Below are 20,505 nucleotides of genomic sequence, written 5' to 3'. Positions count from 1 at the left end.
AAACTTTGTACCGCCTCGTGTAGCCATTGTTGTCACGTTTGCGGCAACGTGATAAATAATCACACATTTGCGTAGTGATTTTAATATTTACAACAAATTTTCTTTTATGAAAACTATTAAAAAACGAATAAAAATTAAATTTTATCGGTTATTTTGTGTCCTATATTGTATTATCGTAATATAAACTAAATATTTTTTCCTGTAAAAGATTACCTGCGCCAGGTCAAAGCCCTTTGAGGTTGCAGACATGCAGTCATTGTCCTATTGACTACTGCGAATAGGGAAAGCGGTCAGTGTAGCGCTCTACATATCTAGATACGTAAATAGCTAGATATTATTTAAATTTAGCAGTCGTGAATACATCGTGCTACATAAAAGATGATAATTTGGAAGATTTAATAAATTAAAAATCTCTCGTCTTCCTTTGTTTATCGTATGCCTATAATCTTTTTTTTTTCGCAAAACATCTCCATGTTTTGTCTCTGGCCGAGCAGACGAGTATTTTTTTCTTGGAAACAAAAAGGCCAGACAGGCAAGGAGGTTGCTAGGCGGGAGGGGAGCGTACACGTGGCACGTGCGCCCTCCCTCGTTCCCTCTTTATTCTCCCTCCTCTCCCGTTCGCGTCTCGCCAATGTTTACATTTTCCCGATAAATCACGCAAGTCCGCAAAACGTTGATTACTACGAATTATTTACAAATTGTTAATGGATGCGATTAAAAACGCTATCTTTTAATTAGTTTAATAAATAAACATGGCCATGTTGAATGTTGATGATGTTTTTGCCAGCAGCTGATCATTGTTTACGATTGTCTAAATAAATAATGAGAGCGCTGTGGCCAATATTAAGAGTTTCGTATCATTTATTAATTAGAAACATATATCTATCATGACAAGGTTTAAAATTAATTCGATAGTGCGCAACATTGTACATTACTGCAACTATAGGAATGAGCTAATACATATTTAGATTAAATTGAGACTATTTTACGGCTAACTGATAAAATGATAGGCAATCTCAAAGATAAAATGACATCTAGATTAATGTAAAGATCTGTCAAAAATTTAATCTTATCATATTTAGCAGTAAATCTGGTCCTGTCATGTTCATATATGTAACAGGCCTTGTTAAAGAAATTACCCTATGATAATAATAATATAGTAAGTAAAGGTACTACTAAACAACTTAATCACAAGTGCCATTAGTGCGGAGAGCTCTAGGTTGTCTAGGCAATCGAAGTGCAATAACTTTCGTTGTGCCTAACTTGTCCCAAGCGGACCTAAAAGTCGCTCAATAAGATGAAATCGAAATAAGGCTAAAACAGCGTATAAAGTTTCATCGCTTAATGCTACCTCCATGCTAAATTTTATCAATATCCATACCTTGTTTTTGCGTGTAAGAGTAACAAATATTCCCAAACTTTTCCATTTATATCAGTAGAAGGTTGTGTTTGTCGATTTAATTCAGCGACGCAGTAAAATCCTTGGTAATATCAACAGGTAGGACTCGTGTTTCGAAGGATATACACGGCACAAGGTTATTGCGTTTCCTCTGAGGGTTCTGTTCAAGGACTTCGAACAGCTGAAATAACTTATATAAGGTTGGACAGAAATTACATCGTATACAGGAAAATTATTAACTACGCAAATTACAGTTTACAAATTGTTATTGTGATTTTGTGTAATTTACAGTTTTCCTTATGACGTGTTTGCTAAAAATATCGTCGCAATATGGTAGTTAATGTTAATATCAGTCAAATCAGCTACTCTTTATAAAATGTCAAAAAGCCATTTTATTTAAGAGCAAGGACTAAAATCCGTTAAGACATAGTGACGTCACAATTTTGTAGATATTTAATAAGTGCCTATTAAGTATAATGTTTTATTTCAGTCAAATTTCAAGTTAAAATTAAAGTTTTTTAGTAATTTTTGTTTCACCGGCTACAGAAATAAATCATCTGCGAACATTTCAACTATCTTACTATCACGGTTTATGAGATACAACCTGGTGACAGACAGACATACAGACAACAGAATGTCAGTAATATGTAGTCCCGTTTTTACCCTTTGGGTATGGAACCCCAATGAACGTCTTAGAGAACTCCCTACACTCGATCGGTGCTAGTAATCGAAAGAAAAAAAGTTGCAATGTGACTGGCACATAAGATATGAACACGTGCGCTTGAGAATCAGTAATAAAAAAGTTCCATTCTCTCCATATTTTTATCCCCTCGAAATCCCGCCAATTTCTAAAGGATAAAAGATATTTATTCGGGTCTGGTTTGAATTAATGCATTTTTATTTTGTTTTACGTTTATTTGATAATAAATAATAATGTGTGGTTGAAAGGAAATCCCGTTTAGCTGATAAAATAGCGATATCGTTTGTATAAAAATAATAACGCGATTAGCGGCCATTATTTAGAAAATAATGTACCTACCTACTCTTATTAATTATCGACACATTTTTAATCAATTTTAGAGATTTTTAGCAATAAACTAAATTAACGAGCATAGTTAGATAACTAACATAAACATAGTTTAATTGCAAAAAAAACCCAAAAGTCATATAGGTGGATTAATGTTCCACTGCTGGACAAGAGTCTCCTCCTGAAACCAGTTAGGAGGGGTCAGGCCTGAATCCATCACGCCGCCGCGCCGGCCAAGTGCGGTATGGAGTGTTTGCATACCTTCAAGAAATGTTCTAAAGAACTTTCAGACATGCAAGGTTGCATCACGATGCTTTTCTTCAACATCGGAACAAGAGATCATTATTTCTTATACACACATAACTTCTAAAAGGCATTGGTGTGTTGCCTCGGGTACTCGCAATTTAAAACACTCGGCTATCACTGCTGCATAATAATACCTCAATTATCGCATAAAAACCCAATAGCATTTTTCACTGAGAGCTTATCAATACGTCATATTTTAAAAATAAGTTCTGCAATTAATAAAACAACTAAGTACATACGTATATAAAATGCTAAAGATTGTTTTCTTTTATTGTCGTTACGTCATACGTGCAGCCGCCATTGTTACATGACATGAGCGCGGCCATATAGCGTAATTTGTGTCAACAGTGACGCTACGAACACGTGTAGCCGTGAACAATCATCTAGGCGACACTAGGCAATCTAAATAATAGTATTTATAGATGCATTGTAACTAACTGTTCGGTATTAATTTGATTTGAAAGGTTTTTTTTAATGACAGCCATATACAGTTCAGGGAAAGTAGAATCCTTTCCACCGTTTGGGGTTTTGGGAATTTCCCAGGTCCAGTAATGAGAATTTAATGCACTGGTTTGGGGTTTCCAGATGACTAAACCAGGGATAATCCCGAAATTTTGTGCTTTATCTGGTGACTAGTCCTGTAAATTTTATACTCGTAAATCGGTTTTTACTAAGAACGAGATGTTTGTGTATTGAGTGCGTTAAGCTATATTTTTCTTGAAAATTAAAAAAAAAATTCTAGCCTCTGCCTCTAGGAATCAACAACCAATCTGGCAAACTAAATTTCACGTGAACAGTCTGTGGGTTCCAGTTAAGGAGAAAATAATAGTTTCTCTGAAACTCCGATAGAGTCGTAATCGTAAATGTCTGAATGCCTGAAAATTCACCATCACACTCATCGATGATCTGTGTATTTTCAGAAAAATATGCTTAAAGTTTACATAGCGATAAAAATATGCCATCCCCTTGTTGCACTTGCACCTAAACTTAAGCATTAAACAACATAGACAAGCAAGATTTCACCCAGAACATTGTTTTTTTTCTCTCAAATGAGTTTCAACGTACGTAGCGTGTATTTCAGCAAAGTATTGCTAAGAAAAAAGAAGTAGAGAAAATATTATAGCAATATTACTTCTCTACGTATTTTCATGAAGGCAGAAGCGAGGCTAACCAAATAATAACTTTATTTCTCTGAAATCATAAATAGGAAAATACGGCTCTATTTTAAAACAATTACCTACTATTTCCCTGAATTGTAATGAAATGGGTTATATAGAATACCCTAGATACCTCGTATTGGACCTTGTACCTCGTATAGCCGCATATAAAATTATACAGTTACTCCATAACCTTTATTAACTACTGACTTATGTGAGCGTGCGTCGTCTCTTGGTCATTTGTATTTGTCTGTTTGTATGCTTGTCTCATATATTTTCATAAGTGTACGAATAAATAAGAAAGCAAAAAATACCTTGCGAAAGAGTATTCCAATAGTAATTAGATACCAATTTGTATGTGAATTGAATTAGCGCCCTAATTGTGATTCACGAAATAATTATGTTAACGTGTGAAGCGAATACGTTTGTCAGCTATTTTTCAATTAGCTTGTATAAAGCTTTAGTCGTAAACCGGCACGGGCAGTACGAACCTTTGATTTGACATACGGTAACGTAACATTCCCCAACCTAGACTTGGCCAGCGTGATAGACTCAAGGCCTAACCCCTCCTTCGAACGGGAGGGCACCCTTGCCCAGCAGTGGGACAGTAATGGGTTAAAAAAATGTTACGTTTCGCGTTTGAGCTACTGAATAACATTCAACAGGTTCCTAAATTGTCTAAACCCTTTTGGGCACATCGTAATGTGTAGAGTATATTGTGTCGTGAGTTCGTGACTGTGAACAATCAGCGTAAGCTTGCGATGATGTTGTTCACCAATTCGACGGTAATGGATTCAATAAAGTGGTCTAAGAACTTAATTTCTGTACAATACAGGCGCCTGGAATGGAAATAAGAATCTTGGTTCTAGAGATAGTTATTTTTCTCTACATTATTTTATTCATGTTGTAAGTTACATCTCAAAGAAAAAATTGATGTGGTTATCCTACATCACCGCCGATTTCTGTTGAATATCATTATGATTTGATCACATATAATCGTACTATTGCAAACTTGCAGTTTGTGAAATTGTCGTTTGATAGGTCTTAAGTGCAATTATTTTAATAAACAACCTATCTTCATTTTGTATTTTGCTGTAGCAAACCGGAACCCGTCAGTATCAGTGATATTTGGTGCATCCATTTGTCTTAATGGCGTGAGCATAGAGAGCTGTATTTAAATGTCCATGCCAAGAGTCAAGCCATGTCATACGCATTGGTGATGCCTCGTACAGAACTACTTTGATTTTACCCTGTTGTTAACTGGAGTTACTTGCATTATTTAATGCTGTGTTGTAGTTACACCATGCTACCAAAGACGTAATTTTCTACAATTTCAATGCTCCGGCAACTTGAAACCTATAAGTTGGGTGTCTCCAATCTAACACTTTCACTTTAAAGCATTTTCTTCTCTTTGATATAATCCTCAAGGAACATGTTTCTTAGCGGCTCCTACTCAGAGAAAGTACTTGAGCTCGTATTTTTTGAGTTTATTGCATTTTTGGACAGATATTAAACTTATTAAATTGTGGGTATGCTAGAGCAGTCCCAACAATAAGAAAAATAAAACAACAGAAGTACATTTTTAAAATATTTTTTTAATTCCCAATGTTGAACCGTGTCTCGTCATAGTCTCAGTTTTATTACCTACTTCACAACTACCTACAAGTAGATATCTACTAATACTTAAGCAACATGCTACTAGATGGACAGACAACAGAAACGGGCATGAAAACTAATGACATATTATAGTAATACTTAGATAAAGACATACCTATGAAAAATTGCAAACTACAAAACAAATTTGAATAATCTGAGTTACATTGCAATTAAAAAAAGTGATTTGACTTTTAATTGACATATGAAAAAAAATATTTGACATGATTGAAATTATAAAAAAAGTATAATTTGGCATTTAATAGACATAATAAAAAGTCAAAGCCTTGTGAGTTCTCTACTACATTTAAAATAAGAACTTAATTTGTCTAACACATAGATGTTAAAAAGTGATAGAAAAATCTAATTTTAAGACGAAAATTCTAAATCGAATCCTTCAACACCTTATGACGGGCGTAGAGTTTAGATTTTGTTTTTAATTTCCAGCAGAGAGTTGTACGATCTTGTCGTTGACTGCAAGAAGTTCTGTCATGTACTCCTCGTCGGCCATGATGGTGGCAAGCCTGTTCAGGATGGACAGGAGCTCGCCGTCACGGAGTCGGAGCTGGTCATTACACTGTTCTACTTCGTCAACTACTTCATCTGGAATCTGTAAAATAAAATATTTATAATTAGTTTATTTATCTAAGTATGGGAAGTACGAAATAAAAAAAAAGAATCTAAGTATTTTTTTTTGTTGCACGTAACGCCATCTAGTTTAGAGGTTAGCTGAAGGGATGTAGTAAAAAGTTCGTGCCGTGTTCAACAGATGGCAGTATAATGTAGAGCGATATTAAATTATGGAATTATTATAAACTTTAACACGTATCGGGAATCTGGCTAACGGCCAAACTAACTACGTTATGAATGAGAAAGTACGTCATATTAAATAAAAAATAAAGCTCAATTACCTTTTGCAATTCTAAGAATGTTTCGAACTTCAACTTCTTTCTGATCTTGCCGTTATGAGAGTCAAAGAACATGGTGAATTGCTGGTCTTTGGGCTTCACTGGGAAGTACACACCGGCTGTCAGACGACCCTTGGGGTCCCTGGCGAGTAAACTCCTGAAAACAAGAAAAATAATAATATTAGGTTGACGATTCTATGAAAATTTAATAGTGTTACATTATGTGGAATATTTTAAACTTTTATTAGGTGTGATTTTGGAGGGAAAACGTGGTAGGTAGGTAATGATTATCAATGATATATCGTGTAACTATAAAAGAAGTGACTGAAACCATTTATAAAGTACCTAATTTTAGAATATAGATAGTAGCTGAAATATGCGGAAAATTATATTTTAATATAAGTTTGACGTCAATGGTAACGGATATACACGGAGCCAACATTGTTAGTAATAACCTAAAGTTGAAATTATTTCCATACATTCTATTTATATTGAAATATGAGAGATATCCAATTATTTCTAAACGTTTGGAAGTCAATGGCATCTATTTTCATAACCGTTGCTAAGCCAGAGAATAAACGAATATGAACTCTAAATTTTTCTTCATAGTTACAAACTAAAAATGTTTAATGTGACAAGAAAATACCTATATGGAAATCGTCTATACTGGCCATTATAAATGGCCTGGGTAAAACTTCATCACGAGTTGGTTCCTAAGTTTTCTTTTTTTTTGTTGCTGCTCTATGGTCTAATCTTTTTTATCTTTAAGACGCAGTCCAGTATCTTATTGTAGGTATTAAAATGTACATAATCTTGAAACGAATGCAGCCGTATCAATGCACTGTGACATTGAACGATAAATCAATAACATTGTTCAGAAACACATCTGTTTACAAATACCTATTGTGTTTTGTTAAATGGCGGGAAACTATCTCAGACGCCATTTTGTTGGAACTAATTACTTTAATTAGTTACAAGAGGCCGATGTCATGTTATCACTTAGAACTGATTAGTTCTCATTAAAAGCAGTGTATTTCTTTGTGTCTGGTAATTTGGAGATTTTCTATGAAACTCAATTTTTGTTAGTCGTGATATAGCCATAATTGGGGATAAATAGGTCCTTGCCTGCGTTCCTAATATTGTTCTCAAACTAATAGATTCAGGAATTAGTCAGACGCTTTAAAAAATAATTAAGCTGTTAATTTGACCCGTTAATTTTTTTCAAAGTAATGTGAAAGGTAAACATCATACGCTAGTTACGTATGGATACGATTGTCAAAGAGTACGTAAAGATTGTTTTTACAAGAGTCTATGATACACACCTCAGGTCCCACACAAGGTTCCTCTTCTCCGTAACTTCGACAGCTGAGAGATAAGCCCTGGCGACGTATATCAACGACAGACGTTCCTTCACGTTGGCACCCCTGCTCTCTCGCTCGTGCCATTCCACGTAGTTGGTGTTCTGCACGTTGAACTGGTAGTTGTACTCCTTGCGGCAGTGCGGCTCGTCTGATTGGATGAACCAGCCTTGAAAAAGAAGAGAAAATTATAAGAAACTGTCTTATGGTCATTTAAATTTATTGTCATTGGAAAATCGTAGCCTGTATCTTACCAGTATGAGGGTAACAACGGTCTGTCATCACCGTAACAACACGGGAGATGTGGTACCCCAAGTCTGACAGGAACATGCCCGGTCTGCCGTCAATCTTCACGTGCATCGCCATCATCACGTGGTCCTTCTCCGTCTCTATCAGGAACCCTTGAGGACCAGGGAACGACGTCGTATAGTCCTCCAAATCTTGAATGTTCTCATCGCAAGACACCAACATCATAGACTTGCTGATTCCAGGGAAGTCCTTCTCCAAAACCTTCAAACGCTTCATGACTTCCATGCCCAGACCGACACAGGTGTGCTTATGAGCACGGATGGGAGCATTGTACTTCGGGAAGTACTCGTTCAGGGTCTGGTCCGGCGCCGCCATGTACCCATCGTACAGCGATAGGAAGTTGTTGATGGAATCGTAGTTTTCTGAGACGACGAGACGGCTCAACAGCGCCTCCGCCTTCGCGACCAGGTCCTCGTATTGTCGGAGGGTGAGGTGCAGGGCGGGGCGGGAGGCCCCCCACCGTGGCGGCGGTAGGGGGTGGTCTGCCGGCCAGGAGCCGGCGGCTTTAGCATCGGAGCCGAGTCAGCTCAACCACTCGGCTCCCCAGCGGCCGACGACGCGGCGCAGGGCTCTCTCCTCGTTCGAAGTGCATACGAGAGGCGCGGCAGACCCCCCTGCTGCGTCCTCAGTGGCCTCCACGCCCGAAGGCGCTCCCTGAGACCACTCTATATCCTTACTTAACGGTTTAATAATTAACGTATCTGTAACAGAACGAAAACAAACGTTACTTTCATCAACAACACGTGATGGACGAGGGCAAGTATGTCAACAAATGTGATAGGAATTGTAAATAAACAAAGGCTCACGGCGAAACAATTTGCATACTATGACGTCACTTGATCAGCAAGAACCGGTCACCAAGCGTTAAGTGATGACACACACTTCCTTGGATACAAGTGATAGATGACTCACGAGAGACATGTAACTGTTTGCCGTATACGTCACTACATCATCCTACTCATAATGCGAAAGATTGTAATCTATGTTTATAATTATCTTTATGCTATATGCTCAATCATTACTCAAGGGATTATCTGGGAATTCAACAGACAGATAGATTACATCCTAGATTAGCTCATACGATACTTTTTACTCTGAGAAAACTTTCCGCGTGGTCGATGGCAGAAGGTAGTGTTTCATAAATTATTATGTTTATGGTATTTCCAAGACGCGGTATGTAAATACGGTGTACTGTATCATGGCAGGAAGCCAGGCCATTAACGTCACTCCCCATCAGACAGTGTTTGACCTTCTTAGCTATAAAGAATGAGATCAAAAGATGGAAGTTATTTTTAATCGTAAAGACGCGAAATGGAAAGCACATGTCGAAACACGAGGCTTACGTTTTTGGCAATCCATTGAAAGTAGAGTTAATCTAATTTTGTTACTCCAAAATATTTAAATACGCATATTTTTCGGTAACTAATGTATTACTCTTTAAATTACAAATACAAGAAAGAACGTGGAATGGCATTGATCCTAATGCAAAAGTCAAACAGGCTTTAAAACCAAGAATTGTGGAACGACCTCGCACTAATTCGTTCAAAGAAAGCCCTTGGAAAGGTTATTCGTAACACATTAACGTCAAAGGTCATAGTCAGGTTTCTAACAAAGCCTAGAAAATACAGGTGTGTTCAAGAACAAGGCCTTCAGGTGTAAGTCAATTTAATTAGGAGGGAGTCACGTGGCCGCACGCGATCCACCCATTTTACTGAACGATGACGCACATTGCAGTGGTAGAGTAATGGTACTCGAATACCTATTGGTATGAGTGGCTTTAGAAATGTTGATGGGTTGTGGAAAAATGAAGTTAAAAGATAGATGTGTAGGTAAATGGCTCTATTTTGTTGAAAAACCGTGAGTACAGTTTACATAAAATGGGTTTTTTGGAGTGTATATTGGGCGGACGTATATGAGATGTCGTTTTAAAACTAAGTACTAGAAATTTGATGAAGAATTAAGTTGTAGATGGACTTACTTAACCTAACAGAAGGTTGAGAAAAAAAAATTGAATTATTTATTTTTATTTTATAGTAATTGAGTTGAACCCACACGAATGTTGTAATTTAATGTTTAATCTCAATACATCGTCAAGAAGTAACATAATGGGAAAATCCAATTTCCGGTGATAAAATCTTTATCTGAATAATGGAGTGGAAATTCTGATTGAATAAGATTAATTTAATAAACAAGCGATAAGAATTGAGTAACAGGTGATACTATTTTTTCATTGCATAAGCGAAATAATCTTGTGAAATCATTGTATTTGTTACATCTGTACCGAAAAGGGAGCATAATATTTTAACTCTTTGTGTAGTAAAATAATGGCAGAATAAAATAAAAGGTATTTAAGGGATAGTAAAGCAAATCACCACGAAATAATCAACATTTATTGAAATAATAAAAGTCGAGAATTTTGCCAATGGAAGCCCTGTTACGCAATCAGGAGTAATTCTGCTATAACAGGACAATATGGTAGAAAAATAACTGTAAAATATGAATCATACAATTATTTGACACAGTAAGTAAATAATCAACAATATTTGATAAAGGGATCAAATAAAGTTGCCATACAAAATAAACCGTCAAAAAAAAGTTGTCGATTGAGAACTTCTTTTTTAATTGTTTTAAACATGGCAACAAAAATGGGGTCGAAAAGGACGTCCGAGTATGCAAACTATTTAACCTTTTACGGATAAAAAAATACGAAAAATGAAGTTCAATGTTACAATGATTTAAAGGTGAACGTACCCATTGTTGGCCAGAGCCGGTGACAGAAGATATTAAGCCTCTAGGAGGTGTTTGTTTGTTTACGTCTAGAATGAAACTGGTTCTGAATGCGTGAGCGCGCCGTATATAAACCGTCAATTGCGTTCTACCTCGCCCCGCACTCTCCACCCCTCACCCCTCCCGTGCGTCATCAGAAAACACTTCTACAGTATATTTATTCGGGGATTTGTATCCATGTGTGTGTTGCACACGTGCTCATGTGTTCGCGTCAAAACAAAACGCACACGTGCTCATTTTACACATGTGTGTAGTTATTTTGTGTAAACACTGATTTTAGTTTTGATCTAGTTGTTGTATCTATACTAATTTTTTAAAACTGTTGTTTGTTTGGTTGAACGCGCTAATTTCAGGAAACACTGGCGCAAATTGAAAATTTATTTTACAGTTGGGTAGCCTATTTATTGCGGGAGCCTATAGGCTATGTAACATTACGGGATTATGTAGCATTAGGGGTGGAGTAGCAACGAAAAATGTTACAAAAACGGGAAACATTATGACCCATTCTCTCTTATGTGACGCAAGCGAAGTTGCGCGGGTCAGCTAGTTAATTTATAAAACGTGATGTATATGTTTTTGTATTTAGTTATCGTAGTTTCTTACGGAAGTAGTCATTGACCTTGTTTGTATGCTCAATGACCCTAAGGGCTCATTGATGCCTTTATTGCGTCTGATTGGTTCAATATTGACCCTATTTGACCGCACGTGACTTAAACGACTGCCACTATACAACTGCTGATCACGTGGTCTGTAGCTCAATTCTCGGGATAGGAAAAGAGCTGTTAGTCTTTTCTAATCCTATTAGGTTACTAACCCCCGGTTTCTGAGGTACATTTAGCGGTAGTTTATCTATTCAATAGCGTTTAAACTCATGTAAAAAACGCTATTTAATAGATAAAATACCGTCAAATGTACCTCAGAAACCGGGGATAAGACTTTCAATAGTAGTCGGGAGTTTGGTCACGTGCCCGGTATGACAATAGCCTCGCCCCCTATTACATGGGACTAACCCCCGATTTCTGAGATTCATTTACCGGTAATTTATATATTCAATAGCATTTAAGCTCAATTTAAAATGACAGTTTGAATAGATAAACTACCGCTCAATGTACCTCAGAAACCGGGCATAATTTGTAAATTACGAAATGTTAGTATGTCATACACATGTACCTATGTATTTACACCTTCGGGTATAACAGGCGTAATGTTATGTACCTGATTCAAAAGGCCTCCTCGAGTTACGTAAGTTTTCTTGCAAGTCTAGCATTCTTTATAAACGTGTTCACTACGTCATAATGCGTCATTTAATAAACCGCACGATTCCGAGAAGGCCTGCCCCTCTCAAAGTCCATAGTAAATAAGGTCTAATGTAACTAAATAACACGTCATACATGGACTATTTAAATGTAATAAGTCGAGGGATTTTATATTTACGTAATTTGTAAATAATAATATGTTTGTGTTTTCAGTTGTTGAGGATAAAGAGTAGGAGATCTAATATTGTAATGAATAAAACCAATCATGGTCCCTAAGTAATTATAAAATATGGTCTAAAAAGTAAAATCAAGAATATTGTTTGGGTATTTTCTTGATATAAAAAGATAGGTCTATTCATTTTTTTTATCCATTACTGCCTACAGCTGGGCAAGGGTCTTCTCCCGAAATAAGGGAAAAGAAAGGGCCTGAGTCCGACACGCTGACTATTTCAAGAACTGTGTAATTTATTTTTCTTCAATACCAATGATATTACCAATCACTATATTACTAAACCCATTTACTTGTCACTTATTACATGACTACATAATAAATTACACTTGTAACCCTCTTGGGAACCCAACCCTAGACCCCGCATAACACCGAAAACTATAATTAAAATTAATCAATGCTTTCAAACTGTCTATTTACCGATCAATTGATCAAAACATGATCAATCATTGTATGGCATTATTCATACATCTTGATCAGATAGACGCTTGTCAATGAACACTGTCTACGAAACAAAGCACGTCGGTTTAATCTGTCACATTATTATTTATCTAATAGATAACTGTTGATTATTATCATTTTCTTTTTACGTAATGTCGTGATTTTTGGGAATGATAAAGGGCGTGATGGTTAGGTCATGTCCGCGAAATTAAAATAAAAAAATGAAGAGTATGCAATCAATTGAGATTCATAGAATATAAAAAATGCTTTTTTCGTTTGAATTGTGGAGAATAATCAGATACTCATTCCTCGAATACATAGAGGTACATATCTAGATTACATAGATAGTTTCTGAAAGTAACTGTTTAAATGTTTACATTTTCTTATATCTACCTAGACCTAGCTGCTTACATGGACCCAGACCGTTGATCTCGAGGTCTCATCTCCGAATTACGGCTCGGTATTTTCTAATTCCTATTGGTATATTCTCGCGAATGTAGAGTGTGTAGTACATGGCAATCTTTTTAACCTCTATTAAAACTTACATTCGCCCGCGACTTTGTCAGCGTAAAAAGATTTCCCGGGACAAAAAGTATCCTATGCCGTAATCTAGGTTATAAACCATGTGTGTATTAAATTACAATAAAATCCGTTAAGTAGTTTTTACGTGAAAGAGTAACAAACATACTTCCATCCTCACAAACTCTCGCATTTACAATATTATACTTTTACTGTATCAAACTACACCCAAGGGAGACTTGTTATTCAAGCTTATAACAAAATCTATCCATATTTGACCTTTTCAAACTTCAGGCACGACAACGTGAGCCATTAGTCACGTGGAGTCACGTCTAAATATAGAAGATCGATAGTTTTCCCGTAAACCAACTGCTAACGAACAACTATGGCGCATGGCGTCTGACCTTCACACTGTATGACATATATAAACTATGTTTGTATGTATGTGTGTTTTGTACATAAATGTAGCTGGATTTTGTCGCGACTGTTTGTTGTTCGTTATGCAATTGTTAAATGGCTTATTACTCCCATATTTGCCATTTTCGTGTGATTTCCGTATTAAAAACTATCCTATACCTATATCTCGTCTTTTAATCTGACATTGTACCAAATTTCATCCGGATCGGCTTAGGTTTAGACATGATTAAGCGTCTATAACTTTCGCATTTATAATATGAGTAGAGATGTTTGTTTGTAGGTCATGTACATAAATGTAGCTATTACTATGGAACCGCTTCGTGTTGCGTCATAGATTTTAGTAATGACATTTCTTAGTAGAATTTGTTCAGTTTTTCAGAACTGAATTGACTGTATTCTGCCGCCAAATCAAGAATGTCACTAAAGGCCAGTTTTTACCCTTACAAATAAGTGTCTGATAGCGTATTTGGCAGATAAAGTAACAATACGTACATGTGCCAAAGCAGTTCAAAATTTAATCAGTTTAGAAGTTGTTTTGGTTAAGCTAACCGATGCTTATTCAGGAGTTGTCAAACAGACCTTGTATATTATATTCCATATTATAGAGGTTAATTACCTGGAAAATATGTTAATATAATATTGTTATATCGTTTGACAGCACGTGTTCAACATGAAATCGTTTCATTTAGGTCAAATGTTGACACTTGACACTTATGATAGTCGATACTATTAGGTACTGTAATTACTGTAGCGCGATTCTGTACAGTCGGTACTGTCGAGTATCGAAATTTTGTCATTTAGAATGTACTGCCAAAATAGCCTCTAGGACACTCGTCAGAGGCGCTGATCAGATTTTCATACAAAATTTCTCGATGTCAGGCCGGTTGTCGGTTGCCGATAGTAGTAGAGAATCGAGCTACTAATTGTACTGTTCGGAACGGGATGTAGAGTTTTATGAAGAAAGTATGCTTGTAGTTAAGAAAAGAAAATAAAAGAATTATAACAAAACACGACTTATAAAGTCCTTATATACTGTAGTGCCTAGTATCCAACAAACCTACGACTTGTGTACTTGTACAGTTAAATTCAGTAGACATTCCTATAACTAAATTCTGCCCAGCAACTAATTTAATTTAATGGGTAAATAGCTAAAGAACTACTTTTTTTTAACAAGTTCAATATACAATGATATACTTGTCATACAGTATTGTCTGCGACCAAACACAATAAAAGCGCTTTAAGTCTATTTGGGTATTAATCAATTCGACATTGTGATAATGACGCAGTTTTGGGTTTCTGTGGTCTATAAACTTTGTACGGTATTCCCTATTTGTACAGGGAATTATTTAACTGCAAACTTTACCAATAACTATGTTAATATCAGTTGTAAACATCTTTTCTAACTAGACCTAGTAAGAACGTTTATTTTTCAATTAAAAAAATGTCATTTTGAAAAATAATTTGATATTTTTTTTAACATTTCTTTTAACGGTGTTGTTACATACAGCATAGAGACAGTCTATGTATAAACAAGGAAAATTATATAAAACTCTCTTCCATTCAAACATTTATCTGATAAATTATAAGTAAATACAGAAATCATATCTTTAAATCATTTTCTTTGAAATCTGTAGCCATCAAACAACTATATATCTTAGAGTATGTAAGAGTCGTGTCGAACCACGCGGCACTTGACTGCGAAATGATTACATGCTCTCATTTCTACATACATACATACATACATACACACATACATACATACATACATACATACATACATACATACATTCATACATACATACATACAAATGTGTGTGTTCATACACTTTTTAGAGCGCATGTTAAATGTGATAGTAAATACACAAATACACGCGATAGTGCACGTGTTTTGTATTATTATCAGCTGTTTTTTGTCCGTTATTGTTTGTTGTAGTACTAGTTATCGTTCGTGGCTTTGTTTGCATTAAGTTTCATTGAAATAAATAATCGTTTTATCGTCAAATAATTGTTCCGTGTGGAAATCTAACCCACGACCTCCCGTTGCAATGGTATCGGCGCCGGCGTGGCGTCCTAAACCACTGCGCTACGGAGGCAGTCAAAAAAAGGCATTTGATTCCTTTATTATTACAAATCGGTTTACAAATACTTGAGCAGCGTTATCATCAAATTAAGGTCAATAGAGCTATTGAAAAGTCCCATGGGCCATCATAGACCATTTTGTTAAATCGGTCACGAAAATAACGACGCACTCGCTCGTCATAACTGCGCACTTTCTTTATTAACATTAGTCTTAACGATTGTTAAAAATAGTATGTTGTTTTTCCGTAGTTTTAGTTGAAGCGTTTGAATAATTCTGTCTGATATAAAACAACATCAGTCTTGCCTTGCCTTTCTTCCAACTATGTTGTAGTCGGCTTCCAGTCTCACCGGATGCAGCTGAATACCAGTATATTAAATGGAGCGACTGCCTTTCAGACCTCCACAGCCCAGTTACCTGGGTTATATAACATGACACTCACACTGGGTTTCAAGCTTTTTACTACTGGTAATGATTGTCAAAAATCATCAAACATGTCAACCGGGACTCACAATTTAACGCGGTTTTCAAAACACAGAGGGACAAGAACTGTTTATATTATGGTCACCCATCTACAGGCCTCTCGTCAAGCGTAGCTTAACCTAACCTTTTACCTTTTTCTCGAATTTCAACTATTAAAAATCCAAATATTACAATTGCAGATTCAGACGTCTTCTTTTTTTATACTTATCTCAGATCGTGCATTATAACGGTGAAATAACAATTATCAGATCAGATTAGATTAGTGATACAAAAAAGACGGAAATGAGATTGTTTTATCAATTAAATACCGACTTACTCCTAAATTGTAAGAAAATAGAGCTATCTTAATAGCTTTACACGTCACGTCTCAATATAATATTTTAAAAAATGACATTAATGTCATAAAAAATGGAAATCGCGAATAAGGCAGTATACAAGCAGTATATAAGACAGAGTAATGCACTGGAATTGTACTGGAATCAAGTTGCTCGTCGCAGAAATAATGCATATTAAACCTAAATTATACTGTATTATACATATAAATATTTATCTAACCGTTTAACCTAAACTTACTCAAATAAGTAGATCAGGAATAATCATTAATGTAACAAATAGGGTTTTTAGTATTTTTCAATCTATACTTATAATAAATCTGTAGAGAGGTCAATTCTGTACATTGAATATATTAAAAAAAAAACCAATGGGGGATGTTTAGTAACGGATACTGATACCGAATCTGGAATTTATAATTTTCTTTTCTGTCTGTCTGTCTGTCTGTCTGTCTGTCTGTCCTCCGTCTGTATGTGTCGCTATCACGTAAAAACTACCGAATAGAATGCACTGAAATTTGGTATATGCATAGAATAAGTAGTGGAGCAATTTCTAGGATACTTTTTATAGCATAAAATTTCAAAGATTTTTAGAAAATTGAAAAAAATACGTAAAAATCGTTTGGACCTGCGTTTCCCTATAGAGACCATAGATGGCTTTACAATCCATTTCACAACATTCGCATAAAGTTAAGGCCCAGCGCAGACAGACCGGAATAATCCTCGCGCGGTCTCGAGCATTTTCTTTACGGCTCGCGGATGCTCGAGCATGCTCGCGACTGCTCGAGCCTGCGCGAGGAAAACTTTCTAGGTTACCATTCTTCATTAAACAGGCGGCGACGCGAGGCCGCGCGAGGATACCCGCGCATCCTCGAGGACGCGCGAGCATCGTACGAAAAATTTCAATGTTGTTACTGAGTTTAAAGAGAGAGAACGTCATTTTTATTCTTCTTCAGTCAAAAGAGCAATTATAATCATGGCCCAATCTACCATCGTTGACGAATTTTCACGAAAACTGGCCTGTTTAATGAAGAATGGTAACCTAGAAAGTTTTCCTCGCGCAGGCTCGAGCAGTCGCGAGCATGCTCGAGCATCCGCGAGCCGTAAAGAAAATGCTCGAGACCGCGCGAGGATTATTCCGGTCTGTCTGCGCTGGGCCTAACGCGGCGCCCGCCGTATCGATACCTGTTGTTCGCACCAACCAATAGATGGCGTTATAAACCGCAACAAAGCATGTTTTTTCTAATTAATTTATTTTAATGGCTTTATTGTAAAAAAAATACCTTTGAAACATGCTATACATTTATAAGATTTTAAAACATAAATGTTGTATGATATATTACACAAAAATGTTGGTTTACGTGGGTCCGGTGCGGTCGGGATATCCTAGATGGCAAATCGAGTAATTTCGTTTGCTGTCGTTGTTCGTCGCAACTAACAGATGGCGTTGTTGTTCGAAACACATAACCAAATTAATTGGTTGCATTTTGGAAATAAATTGGATAGCTATGAAACAGACTATGTGGTAAGTTTTAAAAAATAATATGGATGGATGATATATAAAAAATAATTACGGGTTACGCGGTTTCGGACGTATCATCGCAAGTATACATTATTACGCGTGTGAAGAGCTCCGGCGCAGATAGGTCTGTCTGTAGCTATAATAATATTCTGAATCCAGACGGGTAAGCAATGGTCAGTCTATAATAAGGTATTATATTTTACACTGTAAACTGGTACGGATACAGACGAGAGCGGAAAAGAAGGTAACCACAGGAAATCAGGCCTACCTGAGCCTGTGTCACATTGTGTGCCCTTCGGGTCCCTTTCGTAAATAACCATTAGATGACAAAAGAGTTGTTAGCATTTTTATGTGTAGGTGTATCGAGCGCTTCGCAATTCGCTTGCTCAAACGAATAAGCAACAGTACGAAATTCACGCGAGCGGAGCCGCACGGGTCAGCTAGTTTAAAAATAATATTCTACTTAGGTACTATTAATTTATAATTTAAAGGGTCACATATTTTTAACTGAATCAAGGTGACCATATTCGCTACTTTGCAATTTGTTGTCAATGACGCTACACACACATACAAACCAACAAAACAAAACAAACACACACATGGAAGCACACATGTGTGGGTAAATATTGAATCAAATGTCGAATGTGTGAGTGATCTGGAAAATAATCGTAACAAACTACGATTGAATTTAAACTTTATTTTTTTAACGTTAAGGTGGATTTTGGTTTGTAGTGTGTACAGATAAGTTGCGTTCCAGCCCACCGAGGAATTTTCCAAAGAGATTTGTTTACATAACAGTATTGTAGGATTAGACTAGAAACTGCGCAGTTGTGGTTTATTAAATTAGCAGTACAGTGAAACGTTAAGGTCAAAGGTTTAAGGCCTAGGCAATGAACACTCACGTTTCTTCCGATAATGTAGGTACTCGTAGTAATTTATATTTGCATGTATTTATGCCATAAATAGACATTTTGAAGGGTGTTTTTATCGAAGAAAGTTTATTTCGCGGCATTTTTTGTTTCATACTCCTTTTATAGTTACTCCCCATGTAAAATACTGGTATTCAGCTGCATCCGGTGAGACTGGAAGCCGACTACAACAAAGGTAGTTGGAAGAAAGGCTTAGCTGATCGAGGCAAAATGCTTTAGGACTTTCTAATAATCTTTATAGTTTTGTTAAGTTTTTTTACCTATGTATCGGTATAGGTCGTATAAGAATAGCTACTGTTAAGGTTGATTATTTTTTATATTTATTGCCTGAATAAATAAGATGTTTATTATCATATTTAACTCAAAGAATAACACGTAAAAAACTTGTACTAAGAATTATTTATTTATTTGGTAGATTACCAAGAAGCATCCAATCTATTGGTTACGAAATTATAAATGACACAAACAACACTATTTTAAAACTAAAATAATGTTAACAAAAAATATACATTAAAAGTTAGAATAAATTCAAATTCAAATTCAAATTCAAATTCTTTTATTTATATAACAAAGCAATTAGTTTACGTCCCTATTATATATTTAAAAAATAGGTGCTTCTCCTGTAATGTAAGGATTTAAAATTGTTTCTCTTTCGAAAAAAAAAATCTCGGAAATCGGTCCAGTAAAACTCAAAAAATTTTAACATTCATAAACTAAATATTATTATATAGGTTTGAAACAAAAAACTACTCCTTTTTAAGAAGTCTGTTGAGTATCTAAGATATTTAACAACGAAACTAAATAAAATTTTAGTACGGAGAACAAAAAGAGATTTACGGTGATCTCATGTCAGGTGTGGGGTTCGAACCCACGCTCCCTCTCGGGAACCAGAGCTTAAATCTGGCGCCTTAGACCACTCGGCCAACCTGACTTGCTTTGTAAGGGCAAAATTTACGATCATAATGTGTTATACTTGGCAAAATGCCTATTATTTGATTAAAAATTAATACAAAGAGCAGTTGGCACTTAATTACTTTAATTATTACTGCAACGAATCTTGTGTATAAACCTAAATACAATATTTTAAAAAATATTGTTCAAATCTATCATTTCTGCAGTCATAAGCTCCACCGTACAATCGAGTATCATTACAAACTATATTTGTTTGTATTCGTTTTATCTTCAAATATTTTATTTAGATGGTTTTTTATAATAATCTACAGGAAAATTCATTTATTTCCAAAAAATATCCTTTGTCCGGTAACGGCGCCACCTGTTCACTCTTGCATGAACTAAATTAAGACTTCGGGTGTCCGGACAGAAATATATGAATTAGTACAACAAGAAAAATATAGATGGCGCTGTTACCAATGTTACTAACTGCTGATACTTTTAGGTT

General features: G+C 35.9%; 1 protein-coding gene and 1 non-coding gene across 2 annotated transcripts; both read right to left on the bottom strand.

The window, feature by feature from the left end:
* Positions 1-5,464: 5,464 nt before the first annotated feature.
* On the bottom strand, positions 5,465-11,009 carry LOC142979221 (uncharacterized). The gene is made up of 5 exons (XM_076124033.1): positions 10,869-11,009; positions 8,063-8,818; positions 7,773-7,977; positions 6,454-6,607; positions 5,465-6,152 (listed from the first exon to the last, which is right to left on the bottom strand). Exons 2-5 carry the CDS (start codon positions 8,430-8,432, stop codon positions 5,979-5,981), a joined length of 903 nt encoding a protein of 300 aa, XP_075980148.1. The 5' UTR covers positions 8,433-8,818; positions 10,869-11,009; the 3' UTR covers positions 5,465-5,978.
* An 8,944-nt stretch (positions 11,010-19,953) lies between these two features.
* TRNAL-UAA (transfer RNA leucine (anticodon UAA)) lies at positions 19,954-20,037 on the bottom strand. Its single transcript has one exon. It is a non-coding gene; the product is annotated as a tRNA-Leu (tRNA).
* Positions 20,038-20,505: the final 468 nt, after the last annotated feature.

This window comes from Anticarsia gemmatalis, chromosome 16 (assembly GCF_050436995.1).
Source record: "Anticarsia gemmatalis isolate Benzon Research Colony breed Stoneville strain chromosome 16, ilAntGemm2 primary, whole genome shotgun sequence".
NCBI classification, from domain to species: Eukaryota; Metazoa; Arthropoda; class Insecta; order Lepidoptera; family Erebidae; genus Anticarsia; species Anticarsia gemmatalis.
The sequence above is the reverse complement of the archived record's forward strand: the minus strand, read 5'-3'. Positions and strand labels throughout refer to the sequence as shown.

Bases quoted from the DNA above. Each gene is read 5' to 3' on its own strand.
- LOC142979221 (XM_076124033.1), bottom strand. From the start codon at position 8,432: ATGGCGGCGCCGGACCAGACCCTGAACGAGTACTTCCCGAAGTACAAT. The intron at 7,978-8,062 runs GTAAGATACAGG...TTCTTTTTCAAG, and splicing joins CCGTTGTTACCCTCATACTG to GCTGGTTCATCCAATCAGAC. The intron at 6,153-6,453 runs GTAATTGAGCTT...TTTATTTTACAG, and splicing joins CATTCTTAGAATTGCAAAAG to ATTCCAGATGAAGTAGTTGA.